This window comes from Diadema antillarum, unplaced genomic scaffold (genome assembly GCF_040938485.1).
Source record: "Diadema antillarum isolate AM-2024a unplaced genomic scaffold, OU_Dant_1.0 seq00000082_RagTag, whole genome shotgun sequence".
NCBI lineage: Eukaryota > Metazoa > Echinodermata > Echinoidea > Diadematoida > Diadematidae > Diadema > Diadema antillarum.
Genome location: NW_027271175.1, coordinates 1,258,731 through 1,286,198, shown reverse-complemented (window position 1 = coordinate 1,286,198; position 27,468 = coordinate 1,258,731). Strand labels below are relative to the sequence as shown.

The window sequence follows — 27,468 nt, the reverse complement described above, 5'->3', positions numbered from 1 at the left end:
TCTCTGGAAGCATGGGTGAGAGATGTTCTTTTGAGACAAGTCGGTCTAGAATTGGTTGATGGATTCTTGGATAATGAGAGTGAAGAGACAGAAAAGAGATGCTATAAATAATTCTGATTACTACGAGACCAGAGAGTCTACAACAGTACAACCTATAATCATATTCTTGAGGCTGCAAAGTATAGGGTAGCTTATCAGATCACAGGGATCCAGAAGAAAAGTAATGAAGACAAACAGGCCAAGAAGGAACAAAACACATCTGGAAACTGCTACTTTGATTCTAAAGTTGTCTACCAGTATCTAGCTTATATCCACCTGAGCAAATTTTGCTTCGATAAATTCTGTTAGATGCCTGACAAGTACTCAACATATTCAAAAGCACTCAGCTCCAGTTCATCTATGTACAGACAATAGCAGAGAGTATTACGAACACTGTTTCTTAACTCCATATACATAGCATTTTGTTGTATGCAATACTGTAAAAACACATAAGTTTGCATGCTCTGTCCCTCAAATTTTGCATAACGTGCACCACCATCCATCCGGAATGGAAGCCTCTCAATCAGAGCAGGGTGTTGAGTGGCAGAGCGGGCAGGATGGAATCTACCATGTTGACCCAGAGGTTGGCGCAGGTCGCGTGGTACTGCCTCCCTCCGTAGCTCAGCTTGTGGCTGTCCTCGGAGCGGTCGAAGGCCTTGCTGCGCGAGTCCACATTGAGGAGGCAGACACCACACGCCTGGGGCGTATTGCTGGGTTCTGGCCGCAGCATGGCCGTCTTGAAGACAAAGGAGCCCTCGTTTGGCTGGCGGAGGAGAAGGCAAGGAATAATGAAACAAATAAAATCACTTACAGACATAAACTGCATCAATATATGACTAATGTAGTCTACAGAAAGTGGAAACAATTCTTAGCTTTATTTCAGAAAAAGAAATTGATTTCAGGTCCACAAAAGAATAAATATCTGAGGAGAAAACAAAATGAAATTAATTATATTTTTGGTTTTTGATGCCACAAATTCTTGTTCCCTTGTTCAAGTTCTTGTTCATGATTATCACGATATTTTCTTTTCTCAGAAGGCACAAACATCAAGTAGATGATGGACTTTCACATGGCTCACAAGTGAAACAGCCTAACTTTATCAATTTTGATTGAGGAAAGGTAATTTTTAACAAGAATCAATGTTATACATTAAATGACCATACAGATGAGACATACATGTGTTTTTTATCCCGTGTGTCTGCTCTTCTCGGTCCTTCGTTTTTTAGCATTTTATCCCTTTTCTTTTTCTTTATCATTATAATTTTCTTTTACAAGGGGTTGGGACTTGGTCCTAATAACCACCTCCACTTGACATGAAAGCCACTCTGCACGATCTCATTGCTGCTACAAATCATGATAATCCACAGACAGAATCTTGTTCATTCATCCTTTGATAGCGATGTCCTTTAGCTCAAGAGAATAAACTCAATACTTGCTTTAATGAGATTTAACGAAAGAGTAAACTCTACTCAGCTATGTATACCAACCTTGATGGAACTAAGTTGCAAAAATGCTGACAGATTATTCCAGATCTGATTGATGTCCTTCTCTAATTTTCCAAGGATGTCATTATCGATACCTGTTCACAAAAATCAGTAAACATTTGAAGCGATAACGATGAGCAGCACATCTTGAAGCTGAATGTGCAAAAAAGTACAAAACATTTTCTTTTTATTCTTTGCAAGTGCCAATTTTCACTTCAACTTTATGTATAATGCACTGAGTCTTATATTATGTCCTAGCTGTTGCAAATGTTTTTGCTTGCATCAGCATTCTTTGGTCAACATTAAAGAAAATTCATCTTGATCGCTTGTGCATTAAAACTGTTTATAGATAGATAAACTGCATAATGTCAAAATTGTAAATAACAGATACTTACATTGGAATTGACAAAACAGCCTATAACCAAGCACAAGAAGCACAACAGTAACACCACCACCAACAACACCACCATCACCACCACCAACAACACCCAATCATATGCTGCTAAGATGCAACTTGAACTAGAAATGTCGCTATGGCGACTGATATGTCTCCGCCATAATGCATGATTCTCCTCATAGGTCTAGATAGTTCATGTGGACAATGTGTGATTACATTTTCACAAAATTGGCAAAATATTACAATGACAAGTTTGTCACAAATGTGTTGAATGTTCACCTTCCTTGACCTAGGTTTAATTGGATGAATAGGAGAGCATGTATTTGGGATTTAAGGACTTTAACTTGACTTTGACCCATTCATTCGTTTATGCATTGAGTAATTTTCAAGGTATGGAGAAAAAGTGCAATTTCTGTATTGAATAGTAAATTGTTACCATTTTCATCTGGCCTTTGACCCTAAAATTCATAAGATAATCACTGTCAGGCAGAACATGCATAAATATGAAGTACATTTCAAGATAACTTGAGCCACTTCCAAGATATTGAGGAAAAACTTAGTTCAGCACTTTCAGTTGATCTTTGACCTTTTGACCTTTGAGGCAAAAAACAAAAGAAAAAAAAAACTTTCCAGAGAATCTCTGTTAGGTTATACATGCATACACCAAGTGTAAAAAAAAAAAAATCCTGCTGGCATTGCATAAACATGAGGGAAATGGTAAAATTTTGAAGTGTTGCCCTTGACCTTTGACCCCTGACCTTTGACCTCATGAACCCTATATTCTCTAGATAATCACTGCCAGTCAGTACATGTACATATACTATATCCCATGAAGATACCTTGAACAATTTCCAAGGTACAGAGAAAAAAAGTGAAGTTTTAATATTTTTACTTGACCTTTTGATCTTTGACCTTTGACCTCATGACCCAAATTTTCATCAGAAAATCTTAATCGGGTAATACATGTATACACTCAGTTTAAAGAAAATATCTTCAGGCATTGCATAGAAATGATGGGAATAGTGAAATTATATGTATTTGACCTTGACCTTTTGACCTTTGACCTTGAGCATGTGCACCCAAAAGTTGATAGGCACAACTTCACCCCCCAATACACATTCATGCCAAGTTTCATTAGGATACCTCAAAAGGTTTTGATAGTTACCCTGTCCACAAAATTCATTACGGACGGACGGAAGGACGGACGGACGGACGGACAAACCGAAAACATAATGCCTCCGGCACCACTTCGTGGCGGAGGCATAAAAACTACATACAGCTGTATAACCATTTAGAACACAGGTATAGATTGCTACATAATAACTATTTAGAACAAGGGGATAGATTAATGCAAATATTACTATTCAGAGGCTGGTTACAGGTAAGTACAACCATGAATGCAAAAGGTGGGCAAGAGAAGAAGCTTGTTTTGAACGCCGTTTTTCCACTTTCATTTGCAATGAACAACTCCTTGGGGCAGAAGCTCAGAGCTAAAGAGGAAGAGGAAGTATTCTTGTGATTTTCATGAGAGCGAGCGAAATGACACAGCTATCAAAGGGTAAAATCCACTCACCCAATCCCTGGATGGAGGTTGTGATTCTGCAGGCAACTCTGTAAACTTCAATTACGCCTGATTTAAAAAAAAAGATACAATAGAAAGCAAACAAAGTTATAACAATATAAATCAATAATTTTTTACAACAAACACATCTGCACAAAAAGCAGTTGACATACTTTTGAAAAACAGAAGAGAAATGTGCATGCTGTTTTGCATCAAGGATGAAACAATGTAGACTACCCCTAAGTATTGCACACTGTGATCTCTTCAATCATTATCACAACATTAACATGTGATGGTTGAGAATGACAGGCGCCGCAGAATGTTGCTCAGGGTGAGAGATCGCGGTCAATGCACTATGAAGTCCATATCTGTATTACATTACTGACATTTATCACAACGAATCTAAAGAATCATTATACAGGTCAAGCAAAATGCATTACTGAAAATGAGTGGAACATTCACCAAAGACACAACCGAAGCATCACACAATGCTCTTCATCATATGATTACAACACACATGATAATCACTGAGAAATTAACTGAGCTGACCGGTGAGGTAGTCGATGCCAGCCGCTGACCCGATGACCTCGCTGCACACGGAGGAGCTGCTGATGTTGTTGAAGATGGAGTTGGCCTTACTCATGACCTCATAGCACTTGCTCAGACATTTCTCCCACTCCGATGCATGCCTGCCTTCATCCTAGATATAACATATATTCCCAAGAAAGTGGGTGTGACTTCAACTACAATTTGCTTGACATATACTTGTAATGACTCAACTAAGTATATATTTAATTCTATCTTCTCTCATTAATCAGAGCAAACGATAACAGTAAAAGCTGCACTCAAGACTTCTCTTCCTTTCTGATTCATGCCAGCCTTTCTCCCAACCGACTACTGTAAATGGAAAACTATGATTGACTCTTATCAGTCAGAGTTATAGCAATCAAAGTATAAGACAGGCCCATTCATTATTTTACCTTAGTTTGAACCTTGAAGAGCATAGTACAGCAAAATGGAACCAACAATCACAGAGTACACAAATATAACAATCTAGTTCAAGCTTGATGACTGCTGAGCCATTGCAAACTGACACTTTCTTGAATATCAAAAGGTGCCATTTCTCATACATTGACCCTATGACCTGAGTCTCAATGCAGTAATTGGGGTACTCACAGATGAATCACCAGCAACCTCCGAGTATCTATCGCCAAATAGAGTCGTGTCAGGTTTGACCACTGCAGGGGGAGGGTGTCCACTGGATGGAAGGAGTGCCATGGTATTTCCTCCTGGCATCACAGAGGGTGCTGTATGAAGGGGGAGGAGCAGGGTTTGGTAGCCAGAGTGATATAAGAGACAGTTAACATACATAAATTTGACTCCATTTGTGACCAAACACTACCAAAATTGAACCTAAGTCATGTTAAAAAATCCAACATCCAACATTTAATATTATCAAATCTAGTTTGTATCTGCGGAAAGGAAGGAGCCCGTTGATGTGTGAAGCACATCTTGGACACTGTATGACCATCCTGTCAAAAACATTCCTTTGCAATAGACTTGTCATCAGTGGCAATGAAGAAATTCTGTTGCACAGTGAGCTAGAAGTGAAACACAAATGAAATCTGTGCAATGTCATTCATCTATGAACAGTTGATAAAACATTTAGTGAATACCTGAGATGAATGCAAACATAGTACTTTGTGTGCATTTATCTCATTGAAAGATAGTAAAAATGGATGCCAGCAAACAAAGCCAATGATACCTTTGCTCAGTGGAGGAGGCTCAGTAGATGGAGCTGCAGTGAAATCTCCAAAGGAGTCTCCCCTCTCTCGGGGTTCATCTGCACCTTCTTTTGATTTGGAGTCGATTGTCAGCTTCAGATCAAAATTCTTCAGGTCCAGCTCATTTATGGAGCCGATGGGAAAAGCTTTGTTCGTTGTGCTGACCGGAGTGTCCAGGGTCAACTCCAGTTTGTGCGTCTTGCTCTGCAAGGAATCAGCATTCATTCCATCACCAAGACTCAGCCCTTGTTTGCTCACCCCTTTGGGGGTGGGGTCGATGGTCTCAAAGTGCGTCTGGTAGAAGTCGGACCCCGTTCCGTCCATGCTTCCCTGCTGCGTTGCTGACCCAACCTGCTCGAAGGGATCAACCACCGACAAATCACGCAGGGCATTGAAGCGATCGTCCTCCGGAGCTTCCTCACTGCTTGGAGATGGGGACGTCATGGGAGGCGGTGTGAGGCGGAAAAAGTCTGTTGAGGATGTTGTTGGCTGTGCGACCACACCAACTCCTGGCAAGATTGTAGAGGGTTTCTGCAGAGGAGCTTTAGTCGTTCCTGTCTGGAAATCTCCAAAGGATGAATCCTGGCTTGGTATCACTGGGTCTGGCTTGTCGGTCACAAAAGCATGGAGGCCAGCAAGGGAGGAATACTTCTCAAATGTGTCTGAAGACTCCTCAGCATTGTTCTTGGTATCTCTACCACTGCCTCCATCTTTACTCCTGGAACTGAAGAAGCCTTCAAACTCTTCCTCGTGCGGACTGGACGCCTTTTGATCCTTGTCTTTCTTTGCAGCCTCTGCCCAGTCCGAGCTCTCCCGTGGTGGAGAAAAGGCTGCAAACCCTTGGCTTGGTTGCTGAGGCTGATCTCTGGCTGAGAAAGATTCAAAGAGGGCGGCTTGGTTGGCCGGGGAGGTAAAACTGGCTGCTTCCCCTGCAGATGCCACAGGGATGCCAGGAAGAGTTCCTCCAGCTTGCTGGAAGTCAGCAAACTCATCATCATCCGTCCCACCAACAGCTGGAGGTGGGAGGGCAACTGGCTCGGTGTCAAAGAGAGAAACTCCAAGGTCTCGGAGAGCAGCATAGCGATCATTAGCAGTTTTCGACTGCATACCCTGTAGATTGGACTCTGATGCAGAATGCTTGAATGGCTGACTGCCAAGGATAGATCCAGGCTTTGCTGCAGAGCTGAGACTAGTCTTTGAATCAGAGCCAGCAGCCTTGAAATCGCCGAAATCACCAAAGTCGTTGTCTGCCCGTAGCTGCTCCTCAGACCCGAAGGCACGAACTGCAACACTCCCACCCTTTGTTCCTTGAGGCGGGGGCGGTATGGCAGCAAATATCCCACCAGTTTTCTCTCTAGGTGGGACCAGAGCTGGAATGTGTGCAGCCCCAGCAGACACACTGGATGAAGCCTTTTGTCCTGGTCCAGGGAGGGTTGGGATGGGCTGTGGAATGAGGTCCAAATCCCTATGCATGCTGTCTGAGGGCGCCGACTTGAAGTCATCAAAGGACTCATCCTCATCATCTCCCTCGGTAGGAGTGTGATCTGTACATGGCAGAATTGTGTAAGAACATTTACAGCAGTATTCATATACAGGTAATACAATATATATCACACATTATGTTGCACGTCAAAATTGTCTTAAAATGTCATATGTGAAATGCACAGCCATCATCCACTCCACAATTCATAAAGTATAGGCAATACTACTCCAATTCGTCAACATATCAAACAATAATGTTGTGGTATTCATATTAAAAAAAAAAACACACAAACACACAAAACACACACACACACACACACACATAATGTATATGTTCAACGTGATTTGAAATCATGCTGAATAAAATAGCTCTGCATATCCTATCAAATTTAACCAAGTATGTTTTGCAGCAGCTGTGGCAATGTTCAAATAACAGCTACAGTGAAACCCGTCATAACAAGGTCCGTGGGACCGGCGATATTACCTCGTTATAACCGGTACCTCATTATAACCGTACGCATAACAAACAAAGAAAAACATAAGCACGACGTCATATACCCATCAATCAAACTTAAGAATATCCTTTGCATTGTTATTACACAATATTATGGATCATTATTAGTGAGAAAATATTGTGAAAAGGGAAATTATTTGTGAATTGATATAAAAAAAGACGAAAAAAGCAGGGGTTGAAATGCGTTAATTTTTTTATTTTTCTTCCAAAAAATCTCTTCGCATAATAGCTGCACATTATATTCTTGAGAAGCAGGCCTGCTTGGCAGGATCATATTCATGATTCTTTCTACACCTATCTCTTCCTCTTGTATTGAACCATTCTGAAAGAATGACATTTTTTTCGTTTGTGAAATACAGTATAAAATGTCAATGAACAAAATGAGATTGTATAAAATGCGTTTAAGTTTTTCTAAACATCAGCGCAAATAGAGTAACATACATGCGTTGTTTACCGTAACTTGCGAGGTATTTTACGCTGTTGGTGCCCAGTAGTAATGCGATGATCATGAATCATTTCGGCTGTAATCCTTTTATACGATGTGTAATCATTGCACCCAAAGGGATTTAAAATGCGTCCTTTATTGTCTTCCGAAAATCTATTCACATTTTGTACATCCGTTCTTGAAAAATATGCGACAGGGTTGAATTTGGAATTTGATCCTTTTTATGCAAATCTGTACCTCATAGACCATTCTGAAAGAAAGAAAAATCTTCATTGTGAAATGTAGTGTTAATTGACAATGAACATACCCAGATCTATATTCAACCTGTTAAATGCATTTGTTTCTTTTTCTGAACTCCGACTCAATTAAGTAGATTAAGTATTATTCAACTATTCTTACGCTACTGTCACCCGGCAGGATTGCGATGATTTCATTAATTATTTCCGCTTTAATCATACACACTCATATTTACATTATCATTTGTTACATGATAATGAACAAACCCAGATCTATTCAAATTGTTACATGCGTTTGTTTCTTTTTCTGAACACCGACTCAATCAAGTAGATTAACATGCGTTATTCAACTATTTTTACGCTACTGTCACCTGGCAGGATTGCTATGATTTCATTAATTATTTCGGCTTCAATCATACACTCATATTTACTAGCCAGCAAAACAACTGGAAGTCGGAATTAAAAATGGAAAGGATATAATGATGAGTTGAACACGCATTCCAATTGCCCATTTTTGGTCATGAGTGTCACCACCTGAAAAGTTTTTGAATGTGTTATTTTTTTTTCTCGTTGCTGTGTGGTCTGACCTAATATCACACACGCGTATCTTGCGAAAAAGAAAATCGAATGATGTTATTCAATAACTTGGTAGGAACATCGGAAGGTTTTTCTGTGTCTTATCGCGTGGTTTAGAAGAAAACACAGAAGGAACGGTACTCTGCAAAACGGGAAAGAGACATGGATAGCGTGAATTCGGTTTTCAATGTTTCGTTTGTCACGTGTTTGAAAGCAGCAAGTCGAGAAAAGGAACCTCATTATATCCAATCAAATTGCTTTTTTTTTTCTTTATCATGATGCACCAAAATTGTCCTCGTTATAACCGGACTCGTTCTGCCATAGGTTTACACGCACAGGAAAATGGGACCGACGCCATCACCTCGTTATAAGAGGTTCCTCGTTACAACCGAACCCGTTATAACGGGGTTTCACTATATTGCATCTTAGTGTTAACTGTGCTACAAAAACATGAAATTGGTCAATTAGTGTCATATCTAGCCAATGCAGACAAAACAAACTGAATTATTAAACAGTAAAAATTCTACCTCTGATATCCACCTTAGTTTGTCATTCTGTCTGTCCTTGGACCTAGCTGTTTTTTGTTTGCTTGTTTTTTTTAAACCAAAATTTGTGTGGTTAAAATCTCATCATCACAAACTCTTAGAATTGATATTGACCTTTGACGATGGACAAGGATATGTCACACTCATGAATTTCCTCCATATATTGCTGTCATAGTTACTGCCCTTGCAAAGCTTACACACATTCCATTGTTTCAGTCACAACAAACATAGACATTTTAGAGATTCTGGTTCTGGTTCTGGATGTGTACAGTGCAGGACCGTTGTGGTATAGTGCACCGGAGAGAGAGAGGGCTGATGAAGATTACTGGCACTGAAGAAACTGGTCCCCGACTGCAGCCTTGAAGATTGCTACTGTTTGGGAAGTTGCTATGGTGTCTGGGAGATGATTCCAGTCCACCGTTGTCTTAACAAAAAAAGAGTTCTTATACTGATTTGTATTTGAACTTTCAACAACAAAACACTTACTAAGATTTGTGACTTGCCTTTCTACTAGGTTGTCTGCCTCAAACCCAGTAAATTTCTTTGCTTTGATTTGTCTTTTTGGTCGTATAGGTCTGAGAAAATCATTTACAGAGATTCATCTTGCTCATACCATTATGTTCATAAATCAATTGTATAGAAACTTACGAATGTTTTTAGATTGTGACTTTGACTGCCGGTGTTGACTAGATCTACCATAAGCTCATTCACCCTGACACAACAATCATAATTACTTCTAACACATGAAGACTTGTCTGTTACTGTGTGAACTCTAGTCCAACAGACTTGGAAGTTATCGAATAAGAATAAGGGACTCCTATTCCACTGTGCATGGAATTATAAGGATATCATCACGAAAACTACCAGCCAGTTCAGCGGACAATGTGCATTTACATAAGAATCAGACTATGAAAAGCAACTTTGCTGCGTCACTTTCTGAAAACAGCATGGAACGTACATATCTAATCTACCAATAAAACTACACAGTAGGGATAAGACAACACTCCATACAATGCCAGCAAATAGCTGGAATAGGCCAATTCCAGCAATGCATAATATTGTGAGAAAGGCATTCCATGAAAACCTAGTTGAATAACCAACATGCTCATCATTTCATTTCACACATAGTTTGGGGTCACACAGAACGATATGACCATATCCTTGCCGAAGTTCGGGAAATGAACGTTGTGGTTTATACAGTGATCGTCTCGTACAAGCACTGTGCATGTGTCAAGTGAGGAACATTGATTTTCGAATGCGCTATTAAACTCCACTTTTCACAGGTGGCACAAGTGCTGCTCAACGTTGGCTCGCTGAGCTTTGTTTTGCTGAAATTTTCATTGCATAATCATGTGGTCATGCGAGTAAAATCAAAAAGGTTTTCAGTATATGGAGTTGACACCATATGTCAGTTGAATGTCGACACCTCTCTCATCGAATGCACGGACTGCTTTTGGTGATGCAATAAAAAAATCCCCAGTGTTTTGCGAGTAAACGTTACTGCTCAAGCTCCTTGCATGAATTCTGTAGATGTCTATGTGCAATACTGACAACTGACATGTTACCGGGACAAGACAAGGAAAGCTTTTCCTATGATGAACGTTATTTGTGACCGTGCACCTCAAAACAAACATAAAGTCGCACACACTGATTTTGCATGAGGACTGAAAATATGTGAAATGGGTCAACCTAGCCGAACTTGACTTTTTCCTATTTTCTGAAAGAGCGGGTCTTCTTTTACATTATGCTAAGATTTGGTATCATAAAACGGGCAGGAAAGTGTGTTTTTTAGCAGTTTATCTTGAACATTTTTGGTAGAATAGTGTGATTAGGTGTGTCTTTAGAATCCCTTTTTCATTTCTGAAAAACCTTGTCCACACTCTTCACTTTCAACTCTAATAACTTTTGAAAGGATAGTACTACTGCTTTGAAAGTTGGCATTGATTATGGACAGAATGTGTAAATGAGGCATGCTTAATTTCAGTTTAATCTGATAATCTCTTCATTGTTGTTACTCTGGTGGTTAACCTCCTGTTTTTTTGTCCCATTCATCGCACAGCCAGCACGGTTTGGTAAAGATTAAGCGCTTGAATAGACACTGTACTTCAGAGCCTCTTTTCTCAGTTCACACTTTTCCTGATTTTGTGCTTTCTTTCCAATATTTAGATAGGTTAGGAGAGTCCATTTGATTTGAGTTATACATCATTTTAAAGCTTGAAGTCTGCTCTTTCAGAATATGGTCTTAACTAAAAATTCATGTCTGGCGACTTTTTGTTTGTTTTGAGGTGCAGGGTCACATTTAGTATGTTCTTGTAACTGAAATCTACAGTTGTATTTACTTTCATTTTTTAAAAATCCAATCAGCTGTAATTTCAATGGGTAAATAAATCTACCTAAATTTCTCCACATCATCTTCTCTCTCTCTCTCTGTCTTTCTTTCTTTCTCCATCTAAGCAGACACAATCAAATTCAGAAGTCATGATGAAATAAATGCTGCACATTGGAAAGATAGTAGGCCCTAATGGCATTTCCTTGAAGGTATGATCCACCAACATGCATGAAAAAAAGTTGCAGATTTGAGCACAAAAAAGGCTCTTAAATGAATGATGACTAAGTCCAATCTCTTGACATGGCATGCTTTGACAGTGTGTTTTATGTTACTCTATTACAGGAGAAAAATTGACAAATAAAAATTGTCACTTTTGATTTAAAGGAAAGACAAGTTAGAAAAGTTGTGAAGCTCAGTAGAAACCATTTCTCTAAGTGACACATGAGCTATTACACCTGTAAAACTACCATATTTGCTGTAAAATATAAACCAAAGGTCATGCATTGCTACACCCCAAAGTTCCAGCCTACCTATATATAAAAATAAAAAGTCACTTGTGACATCCACAAATACATTTGAGGGTCTCATTTTGATTATATCAAGAGCTGGATTATTGTCAGCAGAGTGTTAGCTACTACAGATGTGAATGAGTGCACCATGCAGCTCTCAGGAGCACTGTAAGAGCTGGAAGGTGACTTGGCCGTACCATACTTTTAAAATCTAAATATTATCGTTTCATATACTGTACGAGCTGAAATTTTCGCGGTGGTTTTATTTTCGCGAATTTTGCGAATCGCCTTTGAACCGCGAAAATAACAACGCGCGAATAACTAAGTTCAGTTAGACCCTTGCAACCGGGAAATTAACAACACGTGAAAATGTCCTCCAAGTAGCAATTCGCAAAAATATCTGTATGCGAAAATTTCAGCTCGTACAGTACCATGTAACATGCTCCAAATACCACCTTCTGCACTTCTATTACTGAAACCTACTGTTAGGATGATCTCGAGACACAGACTGTTTTTGCAGACCCAATTTTTTTTTTGTTACTGTACATTTACTGCACCCCCTATATAACTGCACCCCCTATTTTCGGGGTCTCTTAACCTGTTGAGGATGAGTCCCGAGTATACTCGGGCAAGTGTCTATGGGAAATGTGTGTTGCAGCAAAATCAAACCGTCCTCAACAGGTTAATTAGAAAAAGAAAATAACAAAACTGTGGTCAGTACAGTGGTAAATATGGTACTTCTGGGCAACATTTGCCCAGACGGACCAAGCACTTCTCTGACCACATGCTAATTCCTATCCCATTCAAACTTAATTTGGCTGGGTAGGCCTATAGTGAAAGTGATGCAACTTTTTCCCACTCTGATGAAATTCATTATTTATTTTTGTGGTTGTTTTTATCATCATTCTAAAATTTGCAGGAACTGTTGGAGAACATATTTCCATTATTAGCCTCAAAAGCTACGATCTGGATTTCCTCATGAGTATGACACTCACTTAAAAAACACACGTCACACTGAACCCATTGGCAACTAAACTGCCCGAAACCGTCCTTTCTTTTTTAATTTAGTTTTATGTTTTACAATTTGTTTGTGTTTTTATATAGAATATATAATTATGTGCTTAACCATTTTTTTTTTTTTTTGGGGGGGGGGGGGGGTTATATAAAATATATAATTATGTAATTTGAAAGAGGTCAAAGGTCAACAAAGCATGTCAGAATTCCTTCTGTGACACACCATTCTCTTGGTAAAGTCTTAATAGGCTTTAAAATAAACATAACTTAACCCTAAAAAGACTGGGGGGGGGGCCTAAAAGGCCCCCCCTCGACATTTTGTGCGATTACTCGGCAACGCGCATTGCTTTCACCGCAATGCTCTATGACTTTTTTCTTTTGAGTTTCCTACACATTTTGACACCAAATTTGTGATGCCCGGGGGTATGGTTCTGATATTATGTAACTTTTTGTACGTGCACATCGGAATGAAAATGCTCCAAAATGTGATTTTGTGTACAAAGTGAATGCAAATTGATATTTTTCACATGGTTCATATAAATATGCTTATTTTTACTCTCAATGGCTGAATCAATTTGTTTTAGCAGTAGACAAAGACAAAAGACAAAAACAAAAGGTCAAAAAACAAAGAAATACATTAGAAATTCATCAAACAATAAAAAACAAGAAATTAATTTTGATACCGAATTTTTTTCAGGTACGTTTGCTAAGAATGCCACAAAGAGTATTTGGACCAAAAATTTGCACTTTTGGAACTTTATTTACTAATTTATAGCAAAAAGCCTGTTTTTGCATAAATTAGCATAATTAATTGATATAAAATAAAAGAACACTATTTTGAAAAATCTAATTATGTGATCTTGTAGATTACATCGCACACTACCGTTGTGCAAATTTTCGCGGTGATCGCGCGATCCACGGCCGAGATCTCAAGGGGTGGGGGGTGGGTGGGCCCTTTAGGCCCCACCAGTCTTTTTAGGGCTAAGTATCATAGTCAAAAATAAACATGCAGTGAGCTATTTTAATCATTAATAAAGTTATCAAAATGAGAGCAATATACACTGTACCATCTAGGGAACCATAGGCCATTATGTACAGCATCTTCATTTGCTTTTAAAAGGGTTAATGAGACATGATCACTTTTTGTCCTGGCAGAAATTCTAAGCTTCAGGAATATGAAATGCTTTGGTGATTGGAATGTTTAAACATACCTAAATTCTTTTTCTTTTGTGTTTTTGGATTTGTCAAGTGGTATAGTAACATAATTATCTAACAGGGAAAAAAATGTTTTTACAATGATGCCAATATTTTCTTGAATTCACCTAAACCACAATCTGTTCTGTCAAACCATGATTAAACTTATTCATTGAATGCCAATTATCTCAGTCATGCCAAATAATGACTGTATTCATTTTTTGTTTGTTATTCATTTTTTTTTGGGGGGGGGGGGGGTGGGGGTTTCTAGGGCACACTGTTTACACTTTATCCTAATCAGACTTACCGGTTTTGATTTGCACCATGACTTGCACCACATGCATTGATCTAGGTTTTCAAATGCTTTTTATGTATACAGACAAACTTCTACAAGGCAAAATATATGGCAGAATGCACTATTACATATCTGCTCAGAAAATTAGTTCCCTTGACTCCAAAGGAAAACTTACTTGTGCAACATTGAGTACTAGTACTTGGCAGACTGAACCACGTAAAACCATTTGAGGTCTGCTAACTGGTAGTATTGGACAATGCTTGCAACAGAGTGCATCAAGGCAAATCCATATGGTCTATGTATCACATTCACTTCACATTTCTAAGACAGAAAGACATGTGTGAAGATATCACTGATGGTAAAAATACTAATGCTAAGTACCTTCTCTATGTAGGCACATAATCTCATATTGCAAACCTCTAGAAATATTTACATAGCTCTTAGAAGCTGTACCTCCCATCAGTATGAATTCTACCTACCGCTAAAGCAACATCACATGCCTAGTAAGACTGGATTTGAAAGGGTTAAATATCTCTGCTATCTTTTGGCATGAGTCCAACTCTGCATGTGGTTTACCAACTATGAACATCACATCACTAAATTCAGCACTGACTGGTGTGTGTCACGAGAAGGAATGAAAAGCACTTTACTGATGAATGCATTGGCTGATGAAGGGGAAAAAAAAGGAAAACAGGAAACAGTAAAACAAACCACTAAGACAGACACATAATTTTCCAAAAGGATAAAATGATAAGAAAAATCATAAAAATGCATGGAATACAGCAGGCTATATCTGAAACCACACAAAAGGGGGAAACTGAGGACTAAATATTTATACCAACAAAGGAACAAACAAAACAATTTAATAAACAAAAATGCTATCAAGATATGACCAATCCAACAACAACGGGAAGAACAGATATGGAGAGGAAGACTCTTGAAATCTGGCATGCGGGATTCACCAAAGGGGGATGCTCCACAATCACAGGTGGTCTAATCGCCAGGACAACACGAAATAGCGAGAACAAACCTGAAAGAGAGCTGGAGGAGGCGGAATCGTAGGACCGTGTGGTCAACTTGTCGTATATGGTGTTCTGGTCCCAAATAAAGGGCGAGCTGCGCCCGCTTGAGGGGGCAGGAGAATTGGCAAAGATGTAGCAATTCTCCTCTACCCATGCCAGACAGACAGACAAGGGGGGAATACAAGACAGAGTCGAGAGGTCAGGGGTGAAAGGTCATTCCACAGAAATATGTTTCGAGTTTCACTAGAAAGCTGCCCCTGTGACCAAGTGAAATCTGGTAGCGAATATTAATTTTAAAGGAAACCCAAACCCAAAGAGCAATGTGGATTGAGTGAAAGCAGCAACATTAGTAGAACACATCAGTGAAAGTTTGAGGAAAATCGGACAATCGATGCAAAAATTATGAATTTCTAAAGTTTTGGTGTTGGAACCACTGGATGAGGAGACTACTAGAAGTTATGACATTGGTGTGGACAACAATATAAAAAAAATATAAAGAAAATTCCTCAAAAATTCACTTTTCTAGCATAATGAAAGAGCACCTGACTAACCGCTTTCAGAAAGCAGGGGGAATAATTGCTACCCTAACATATGTCAGTATCAAGTTGATGGAATGTGTAATTTTCATGAAAAATGAATTTTTGTGGAATTCAATTTATGTTTTCTTTATATTGTTGTCCACACATGACACCATAACCTCTAGTAGTCTCCTCGTCCAGCTGTTCCAACACCAAAACCTTAAAAATTCATAACTTTTGCATCAATAGTCCGATTTTCCTCAAACTTTCACTGATATGTTCTACTAATGATGCTACTTTCACTCAATCCACATTTCTCTTTGGTTTGGGTTTCCTTTAAATCAGGTACCAAGTGTTGGATTTTTATTCCTGTTTTTGAAAGGCATCTTCTACCCTTCAAATTACTTTCTCAATAATTGACTGACTGTCATTCAATACTTTGAAGCAGCAGACCCTCAAATGTAGAATTTTCAGTATGTCAGACACCAAAATGCAACTTATTTCCCAAATTTCCATTCCCATCCCATCATAACCACAAACTATGTCAAGCAATACTTTGATAGGGAGTGTATGTGGAAGTTCACATTCTCAAGAAAAGAGAAAACGTGGACAAGGTGCGCAAAACACAATTCAAATATTGTTGCAGCATTATGAAAGTCATCCCGTAACTCCAACCCATAATCTATGATAACCATATTCTGAGATATAAAGGGCAATTATAACAGACTAAAATAGGACAAATAACATTCATTATAAAACAGGAGAAAAAAATAATAATACCAGATTGGAAAATGATGTCAGTTAAGCAAGTTATCAGTCAGACAAACACAAATATCTAAAGATGCAGTCAGTTGCAGGGACAAAGGACATTCCATGTGGAAATAGGAAAGACTTCAATGGGGCAAAACTAGAGTAAGGTCAAAGGTTAGAAAACTTGTCAGACAGGTCAGGACAGCATCCACATGTGGTGTCAATACAAGGATTGGATCACACCATGAGTTGACGGAGGACTATGAAATGAGAGTCAAATTGACTAATGGATGGGATCACACGTAAGTCGGCAGCATTACGTTAGTCGGTAACTAGAATGTCACTGTCAATAAACGAGAGGGAGTATCTCTTTCTTCATTTCTCACTTTCTTTGGTTGTTTTTTCCTGCAATGATAACTGAATGAGGAATTGTACTTGAACCCTAGCATAACATTAATCATTGCACCTTGTTCATTGACTCAAAGATGCCAGAAATGGAGGTTTGAATGGAACAAAATATGAGAGGTAAAACAAGGGATAATAAAGTACATACAAAGGCATAGACCACACAAGAGGACACAAATAATTGATTTTGTGATTGATGATACGATGCGGTTTGTCAGTAACAGAAACATTTGGCAAACCCTTTCAGATAATAATACTCATATTTGTACCTACCTTCAGGGACCTATACACACACAGATAAACCTAAGCTATGAAATTCTAAATCAATTCTACACAGTCATAGAGCCTTATAACCTGCAACATGTTTGCAATCTCATCCACACACAAAATGCTTTGCCTATGTAAGATGGGATTTTCACACATCAAAAACTGAACAGATCAAATATGGTTTAATAGTACTGAAACTGCAGCAAACTGGTGGCTGAGTTTATAGACTGAGTATTTTGAGGATGAATTCAGAAGGGTAACCTTTGTTTAAGGAGTTATCTGACAATAGTTCTAGTGAAACAGAGGGGAAAGGAAGGGGGCAGAGACTTCCTCAGTACATCAGCTGATTATATTGGAAATGCAAAATATCTGAAAGAAAATATTTTCGCTTCCAACACTGCACACAACCACGAAAGAAACAGAGAAGCTAAGTGGTGATTTTTAATAGTTGTCTCTCTTCAGTGTACAGTAGATGCCAAATAATTTGCAGGCATATCATTCCGCGAAATTGAGAGTTGTAAGACAAATTCCTGGGTGGTTGAATTCGCCATGAAGAATGCAAATATCATACTGCTTGCATATGGTCTGCATGCAGGCGTGCATGTGCACACAGTAGGCCAGGCACCTGATGTGTGCAGCTGCTGCCTGGCTATGTTGCATGCATATGCATGGCATTCATATTTAGTATTCACGATTGATGAAACCAGAGGGTGATATGTTGGCAAGCTGTTATATTCACAAGTTTTCTTGACTTGCAAAATTTGTGAAAATAAATCCAGCGCAAATATTCAGCATCTACAGTAACTGAATCTGATCAGAGTCTTTACCATAGAGAAGGGTGGAAAATATATGCTCTGAAAGAGAAATATGCAATAGTCCAGCTGGCAGCCATAGCACTGGAGTGAAATAAACTGTAACCCTTGAACTGTAAAGTTTTGTTGTTGTTGTTGTTCTTTAGAGCAAACAAAATCTGTTAAATATCTGTCCAAAATCACAGTTATCAATGTTTTGATTCTCACATACTTAACACTCATGAATAATCGGGGATCAAAATGATTTGTTTACATTTTCAATCTGGTTATTTAATAAGCAGGTACTCTATATATGTTTTGTGCTGTCATGAGCTTGTTTACTCCTGTATATTTGTCATCATCAAGGAAGCCCAAGAGATGCTGCTCCATGAAAAGGTTCCCTCTGCAACGACAGACACACTCACCCTGTGTGAAGCTCGCTGGAGAGGCCGAGTGCCTGGAGGAGGAGGTGGACACGGCGGGGATGATCAGGGAGGACAGAGTTCCACTGGAGGCTGCTTTCTTTCCCACCGCCGCGCTCGTCTCTGCAGATGAGGCTGAAACGAGTACAGTGAGAACCTAGCATTGCAACCCATAAGTCATCCTCAATCTCAACAAAGTGTCTCAAAAATTAAATTCTATGAAAAAAAGCGAGTGACACTTACATCACATCCCGTACTAAGTGTATGTCTGTCCTGTTTCATATCACTGGAAGGTTTTTTTATTTTGAATTTGCTTCGCAGAGCAAGGAAGACTCCGTTCCAGTTCTGTAGAAACATTCTCTCACTTTCTCATTTGAAATGCTTGCAGAGATTGAATTGTCCTATTGATAGAGTGCTTGGAAATTCATCATCCCATGTCAATACAATATTTCACTTCTCCTTTTATTTTCCTTTCGAGAAGGACTTACGGGCACAAAGTCAAACCCAACATCAGAAACATAAATCTGCTCTTGAAATAAAAGATAAAGAGGCTTGTCATATTGGCCACAATATGATGTTAGACAATTAGACAATTAGTGACTAACTCACAGACTGATGCTATTGACACCAGGACATGTACTAGAATAAAAAAAAGTCAGAACAAAACCTCTTTGTGAGAAATGTGCTGAACTGTCTACGATAGACAAACATATCATTTTGACATGCATGACGCGGTCACGCCTTCTCTTTAATAACAGAAGTAAAAGCACATGAGTGAATAAAATGGATAAGACAACATTTCTCCAGTGGAGCTTACTCATTGCCGACAAAATGCTGGGAGCAGGTGGCATCTCAACCTCAGCTGCTACAGAGGGCACACTAGGGGCCCCCTGGAAGGGCGCAAAGTCATCGTCGTCACCAGAGCTGGTCTGGGGCTGGGATGCCACAGGAGGCTGGGGTGGGGCTGAGGAGGAGAGTTGCTGCAAGGCTGGCTGCTGGGCGGGATTCTGTGGGCTGAGGTTGGGTACCGGTGCCTCGGAAAGGGTGCAGAGAGCAGGGAGTGATATCTCTTGTCCCTTCTGTAATCCAGGAGCAAAAGGATCAAATACGACTGGAACATGACAAAGGCTGTCCTAATCAAGTCAAAATAACACTGGCAGTTAATGGGTCGAACCTATAAATCTTTATACATATGGATGCATACAACCGTTCAATTTCCATCCACTACTGGAAATTGTCATTTCTCACAATATTTCATACCAAATATATTCTATTTTGCAAGAACCCTTGCCAAATACAAGTGGAAATATGTTATTCAGATTGTTCCACATCACTTAAATCATTATAACCTAAAAAGCAACTGCTTCCCCAAAATGATCTGACATGGTTGCAAGAATGCATTTCTGCTGACTAGCCATACCCCCACCCCTTCCCTCTGACAGGCCATTCACACATTATGGTTGCTAGCCTGACACTGCAACACTCATGTTATTACCTGAGCCTGGGCAATAAGAGCCAAGGCCATGAAGAGCTCCTGCGGAATCAGCTGGCCCGGCATGGTGAGGTTGACCATCGACCAGATGTGGCCAAGGAGATTGCGGTCAAGGCCGGAGAGGAGAAAGATGGGGTAGAGGAGGCTCGTGTCGATGGACCCTTCTCGGACAGAAGCCTCCAGGACTTGGCGGTAGACGGTTGGCAGAGCAGACTCATTCTGCAGCCTGAGGTAAGAGTGACATCAAATTATACTAGTTTCAACCAAACTTTGTCCTACTATCAGTGTGCTTTTTCATTAAATGAATCTATTACTCAAAAAAATCAAATACACAGTAAGATACAGACATAATGTATTTCCATATTGCTGTTGTTCACTTCATGAGTTTGAGAATTTAAAGACAGTTAACATATTACTTCATTAAATTTACTTCACCAACTTCAGCACTGAGTTTTGATAACATAGAGTCATGTTCTACTGCACACCATGAGAGCCTGTGTTGAAGGATCACTCTGACAAGATGGGGCCGGGATGCAAAATCAATGTATGGTCATGGTCAAGCAAAGAATAGACTAAACACTTCAGTCAACAACCTTTGGCAGAAAACTAGTTTGGTGAAGGACACTGAGGGACTTACCAAGCTGGAGGATGGATTGCTCCCGATGGCTGCTGAGCAGGCAGGGGAGCCACAGGTGGATTGACTTGTCCTGTCAGTCCAATTTGTCCGACTCCTACCACTGCTGTTCCCCCTCCCACACCAGGGACCACGGAGGCTTGCTGACTGGGCTCCGCTCCAGGCAGGGTGAACAGTGAGGAGAGGTCTTCGGACTCCTTCCACTGCCGGGCTTTGACACTGGGGGTGAAGGTGCTGGCTGACCTGGGTGAACTACCACCGTGACCTTTGACTTCATTGAGGGAGGGCTTCTGATTGAACCGCTTCCGCTCCTTCTGGGATTCAGACAGGTCTGTGGACTGCATCAGCATGCTCTCAAGGGACTTTCCACCTACGAGTATTACACACATAATACAGGAAGAAAGAGCAACACAATTAACTAATCAACACAAAGTCCTTTTAGATGTTCCATATAACATTGATTCTAAAGAGTTCTTACAATAGCATTCTTTTCCCGAAATGCACATGACACAAAGAAAAAGATTCAAGCACACATACTCCAAAAGTTCCCATCAATGATCATGAATTGACACAACACAAAAAACAAGACTCCCTCTCCATCCCCCCCCCAAAAAAAAATCATTCACTACTACAAGCTCATCATAACTAAACAGACTTTATATTAGACAAACCATTCAACCACAGTCTCTGACAATGTACTAGCTTCTTCAATACCTGAAAATAAAGACAAAGACAATCCATGATGAAATTGAACGAAAGAGTACCTGGTTTCTTTGTATTGGGCATACTGTTGCCTTCATCCTGAGGGGTACCAGAGCTTTGAGCTACAGGGAACTGGTTCTCAGCGGTCCCCTGCTGCCCACTGGCTTTGCTGGGCGGGGAGGGGCTTGGACCCCCGAGGAAATCACCAAAGCCATCATCATCATGATCATCATTCTTTTTGGGAGGGGTCTGTGATTGTGCAGCCACGGGCGTGGTCATTCCAGGTTGCATTGGTGGTTGCTGTGATGGAGTGGTTGGTGCTGCGGAAAAACACAAGAGGAATATATTAACAATCATGTATAGGGAATTCACACTTTGAACCAGCGTACATCTCATTCTTGAGTGGACAACACTGTGATCCTGTCAGAGTTACAGAATGACGAGGAGGGTCACTTGCCAAGACATCCTACGAAACGGATGCCAACCTGAACATGATCAAGAATGAAGATATTAACCCTGCCTGTGCTTTGCTTATCAAGTGGCACCATTTACTGGTGTGCTCTCTTCACAAATCACCACAGATATCCTGAAACTGATGCAGATATCACATAATCCTGTTCATGCCTTTTTTGTTACAATTGGCCTGATATTGTGACAATTGAGTGGAATTGTCTAGCTTACATTACAGTCATGTACAAGGGATATCATCCAATTACCACTGTGGCAAATAAGAGTTACATTATGTTGTTCATGTTCGGAGTCTGTCTTGCTAAACTGCATCACTACAATATTGCTACAGATCAGGAGAAACAGCCTTGAAGATCGTCCTGATTCTGGATGCATACCTGGTTTTGAAGGTGCCTGCAGGAAGTCTCCGAAATCATCCCCCTCCGTCTGATCTGATGAGATGGGTGTCAGCGCCGTTGAAGGAGGGGCTGCTTTCTGGAAGCCACTGAAGCCATCGTCCAGACTCTGGGAGTGGGTCAGTGGGTGGGTGGCACTCGCTGCCGGCTGCAGCGGTTGCCTGGCAATCATCACACCGCCTGGCATCATTGGCACCATGCCCACTGTTTGGGAGTGGGGAACAAACCCAGCCTGAGCGGGTGCTTGCATTCCTGTGAGCATACAAAGAAAAAACAGGCAGTGAAAGACTCAAGTCTAAAGACGCATAGTGATACAAAATGATGAAAATGATGACAAGTAAATATATCTATTTCTACATGTACATATTGGATATCAGAGGAGTAATATTAGCTGTCAATAATGAAGGTATAATCAGTTCTTCTTGTCAAGATAGTGTACAATAACTTTATCACTGATGTTCAAACTTGAAAGACTCTTTGTTCTATTTGACTTGTTAGAATGCATTCATGAGCCATAAAAACAAACAAACAAACAAACAAACAAGCAAACAAACAAACAAACAAAAATCGTGCAAAATTTCTAAGTCTAATAATGAGGACTGCAAAATCAGAACCCTTGAGCAAGAGAGAATCCTACAACTCACCATATTGGTATGGTATACCAGGAGCTGTTGCTGGGTGTGGTCCCTGGTTGCTAGGAGATGTCATGAGCCCCTTTGAGAGCAGTTCCCCCATATCCAGACTTTTGGAGCCCAGCGAAGATCTGCCTCCAGTGGAGAACTCCTTCAGCTTCCTCTTCTGCTCCTCCCTGTAGCGCTCTTTTCGCTCCTGTTCTTCCTTCTTCTTTTGCTCCTCAGCCAGCTTTTTCTGCTTCTCAGCAAATTTCCTTCAAAAATATAATTCAGACAATACTAAATCAACAGGGGCTTTGCATCAAAATGTCATGCTTACTTTTACAACAAGACATCAATGTCACTTTCAGAAATTTGTTTACACAAAGAATGCAAATTTGATAGGAGAGATTGAACAATGTCACTGCTGACCAATGACTTGTATTCAATCTCCACATCATTACTAATCAGAAAAGACTTGTATACATAAATATGCTTGTAAACCACAAAACTGGTACTTCCCTGTATAATAAGGTATCATAGCTTCACAGAACACTGTCAATATACAATATAAGATGTCAAAGATACATAGTAGAGTATCCTATGAACTTTTTTTCTTTAAATTAAACAACATACTACAATGAGTGGATGCATTTTGACACCTCAGCAATCTCTAAGAAAGGCTATGCTTTTATTAGTGGCTGTCTCACTCATTCTGATATAGCTGTTATATATACACATGTACACCAAATTATTCTATTAGCTGCTGTTAAATATGAAGGACCCATTGTAATAATTATGATTACATGCATTCTGAAAACAAATTTCTTATTGATGCTGCTGGTCAAACTCACTTTTGTTGTTCAGAGGTCATGTTCTGAGGGAGGCGAGGACCCATACCAGGTACCATACCTGGAGCCTCTACACCCCTGCCTACGAGGCCGGGCTGCACCATCCCTGGGTGGACCATTCCTGGTTGCCCCATGTAGACTGGTTGCACTGGTGTCTGACTGTAACCAGTACCAGGCTACAGAAGTTTATTTAAACAGAATAAAGAAGTAGAAGAAAGAGTTAAAATGAAGAACATAATCCCGCTACATCTATACAGAATACACTGTTTATATGTAAATGGCTTCATTAAATGTATCTTCTTTGCCTGTTGATAACACAAAAAGCATTAAAAAGAGCAACAAACAAAACAAACAGAAAAAAAATGCGTACAAACAATGCACTCACACACTTCAACATAACGGAGGATACAAATTAATGCTTATGAATACTTCCAGTGAAGATGTTCCATGCTCCTCAAAGTGAATTTGCAGAGATTCACTTCACATAAGTTCAAATTCAGAAAGTAGCATGCATAACTTAATACACCATGACCAAAAATTTAATGTGAATTAAAAGGGGAGGCTTGCCCATTTGATGAAATCCAGCAGCACCATGTATCAATCCTGAGAAGCTACCAAATCTACTCACATAAATGCCAGCAGGTTGCCCAGGGAACATCTGTGGAACCATTCCACCTCCTGGAACAGCACTAGGGGGCTGTGGCATCATCTGGAAGCTCTGTGCCTGTGGCATCCCCATCCCAAACTGCTGCTGCCTGGGACTCTGCACCCCACCGGCCCCTCCAGGTCTCACTGGCTGTGGACTTGCAGAGAAAGCCCCTGGTGGCTGAGACCCATACGGAGGTCTGCGAACAAGAGAGAAAACAGTGATTTACATACTACAGAAGATAGTGCATCATCGGTTTCAGGTTCAAAGGGCAGCGAGTGTGGCAAGGTCTTGAGTGCATTCAATTCATTTATAAAGAGGCTTGGATTATAGGCTCAGTTAATCTACCTGAGCAAAGTTGTGTTGATTCTTGTTGTACATCTCATGGAAGCAAGAGACAAACACTTTTGAATGTGTTGGTTTCAGATTTCTATTTGAGCATTTGTTTTTTTTTCAAAGCCCTGATGTTTCAAAGTAAAGAGTGACTACCAGATCGGTTATTGGGGAAACATTGATATCAACAAGGACTTTCATGACACTGCTCAAAACAACTCAATCTTTAGATTAATCATTCAGATTTTGCTTGCAGAGTGGCATATGCTGCGATTGCGAATTAGAAGCTCACAAAGAGTGCGGGTTTAAAGATAATAAAAAGTTTTGGTACCTCAAAAGTTTCCTTGAATTTCCTTGTCTTAGTTTGTGTTTCAGGTTAAAGTACCTTTCATATAACTAACACTGTGAGACTTACTCGCCCCAAAGTGCTCTCATGTCTTAGTAATCATGCAATTAACTGCGACCAGCAGCCCCATACGCATAGCGACCAGCAGTCCCATACGCATAGCGTAGTCAGGCTTCGCATTGTAGCATTCAGGATCATGACAGATTTAGTATCGCAGGATAAATGTCAACTTAAAATCCCAAAAATTCTTCAATTTGAAGACTTACCAATTAAGGTAAAGTATTGAAAACAGGCTTCGGGCAACGTTTGGTTCTGCCTATAGTCCCTTTCTGTTCGAATTGATGACTGAATGTGACTCAGTCGAGAGGACCTTGGGAGAGCTACCATATACTGAATACTACAGCCAGTGCATGCGAACACATCACATGCGCACAAATTTCAAATCCATCAACGGATAAGATGTTTGTGTGCGCATGCGCTGGCCGTAGTAGTCAGTGTAGTAGCTCTCCCAAGGTCTTCTCAACCAAGTCACATTCAGTCATCAATTCGAAAAAGAAAGGGACTATTGGCAGAACCAAACGTTGTTCGAAACCTGTTTTCAATACTTCAACTTAATTGGTAAGTCTTCAAATCGAAGAAATTTTTGGATTTTAGGTTGCCATTTACCCGTGATACTAATTCTGTCATGATCCTGAATGCTACAATGTGAAGCCCCATTAATACGCTATGCGTATGGGGCTGCTGGTCGCAGTTAGCTATGCGTACAATGGGCTGCACGCTGCTGGTCGCAGTCAGTGGTTTCGTACAATATTTATCGACGCCGTACGGCGACGGCTCTGGTACGAAACCATTATTGCATGATTACTAAGACATGAGAGCACTTTGGGGCGAGTAATTCTCACAGACAACATACTTTAACGTGAAACACAAACCAAGACAAGGAAATTCAGGGAAACTTTTGAGGTACCAAAACTTTTTATTATCTTTAAGCAGCAGAATGAAACTCAATATCAGAGCTTCCAATAATTGATTTTGTTCAAATCTATATGGGTGATTGAAAATAAACTAAAATAGAATCATGCAAAGTATTTCCTGTGATTTTGGTGCAATTTGATAGCATTGCATAAAAAATATCCACATCACATGGTAACAAAGGTACAGTGTACATTAAACAGCGCCTGATTGGTGGGTGTGCTATGAAATAGAACATCAAATGCGCTATGACATATAGCACACCAATCTGTAGCCCGACCAGACGCCGTGCAGAGCACGGTTTTTATTTACAGTGACTGGGGAGTCTGGGCTGTGTTTAAAGGGAATGCCAACCCAAAGAACAATGTGGATTGAGTGAAAGCAGCAACATTGGTAGAACACATCAGTGAAAGTTTGAGGAAAATCAAACAATCGATGCAAAAGTTACACATTTTTAAAGTTTTGGTGTTGGAACCGCTGGATGAGGAGACTGCATACTAGAGGTTATGACGTATGAGTGGACAACAATTCAAAGAAAATATAAAGGAAATTCAACAAAAATTCACTTTCTAGCATTATGAAAGAGCATTTGACTAACTGCTTTCAGAGAGAAGAGGGAATAATTGCTACCCTTAACATACGCCAGTATCAAGTTGATGGAATTTGTAATTTTCAAGAAAAAAGAATTTTTGTGGAATTTTCTTTATATTTTCTTTATATTGTTATCCACTCATACGTCATAACCTCTGAGTAGTAGTAGTAGTACTAGTAGTCTCCTCATCCAGCGGTTCCAACACCAAAACTTTAAAAATTCATAACTTTTGCATCGATTGACCGATTTTTCTCAAACTTTCACTGATGTGATCATGTGTTCTAGTTCTAACGTTACCAATTGAATGTTGCTGCTTTCATTCAAACCACATTACATTAATCTTTGGGTTGGCATTCCCCCTTTAAATACCAATCTGGAGCTAATATTATTACGTTGTGTCGCATGTCTGCATTTAGAATAGAACTTACATTTATATTAATAGATCTAACGACGAATACGAGTTGATAATTTCAGTCTTCTGAGTATTGTCTTCGCCGTTCATGGTAGCCCGGTAGGCCTTAGCGTATTTTCGCAGGCAGGCCGGCCGAACAATGCACAAATCTCATGGCACTGCACTCAGTAGATCACTACTCACTCGACTCGTTATCGTCCCCTCCCATTCATCGACGCGACGCCCGACGGAGATGCAAGGTGAAAATATTAGTCATCAACAGCATTTCTTATCTTTTTTTTAACACTAATGAGTTTTAAAAAAAAAAGGAAATCTTTAGTTACCTGTACGCCATGATAACTACTGCAACCGTGACCGGTGATTTAGATGAAAAACGTTCAATCTGCTTGAAAATACAACTGTCATTTCTCCTCAGCACGTCTTCTGCTGTGCTAG

The 27,468-nt window shown here is 40.0% G+C and overlaps 1 protein-coding gene across 1 annotated transcript; it reads right to left on the bottom strand.

The window, feature by feature from the left end:
* Positions 1 to 472: 472 nt before the first annotated feature.
* Positions 473 to 23,866, bottom strand: LOC139726293 (synergin gamma-like). The gene is made up of 15 exons (XM_071637361.1): positions 23,736 to 23,866; positions 22,915 to 23,156; positions 22,253 to 22,522; positions 21,470 to 21,727; positions 20,709 to 21,075; positions 20,075 to 20,297; positions 19,397 to 19,658; positions 18,583 to 18,714; positions 15,435 to 15,572; positions 5,247 to 6,809; positions 4,658 to 4,767; positions 4,031 to 4,181; positions 3,494 to 3,550; positions 1,527 to 1,618; positions 473 to 802 (listed from the first exon to the last, which is right to left on the bottom strand). The coding sequence occupies exons 1-15, from the start codon at positions 23,864 to 23,866 to the stop codon at positions 563 to 565; spliced, it is 4,236 nt and encodes a 1,411-aa protein (XP_071493462.1). The 3' UTR covers positions 473 to 562.
* Between the last annotated feature and the right edge of the window lie 3,602 nt (positions 23,867 to 27,468).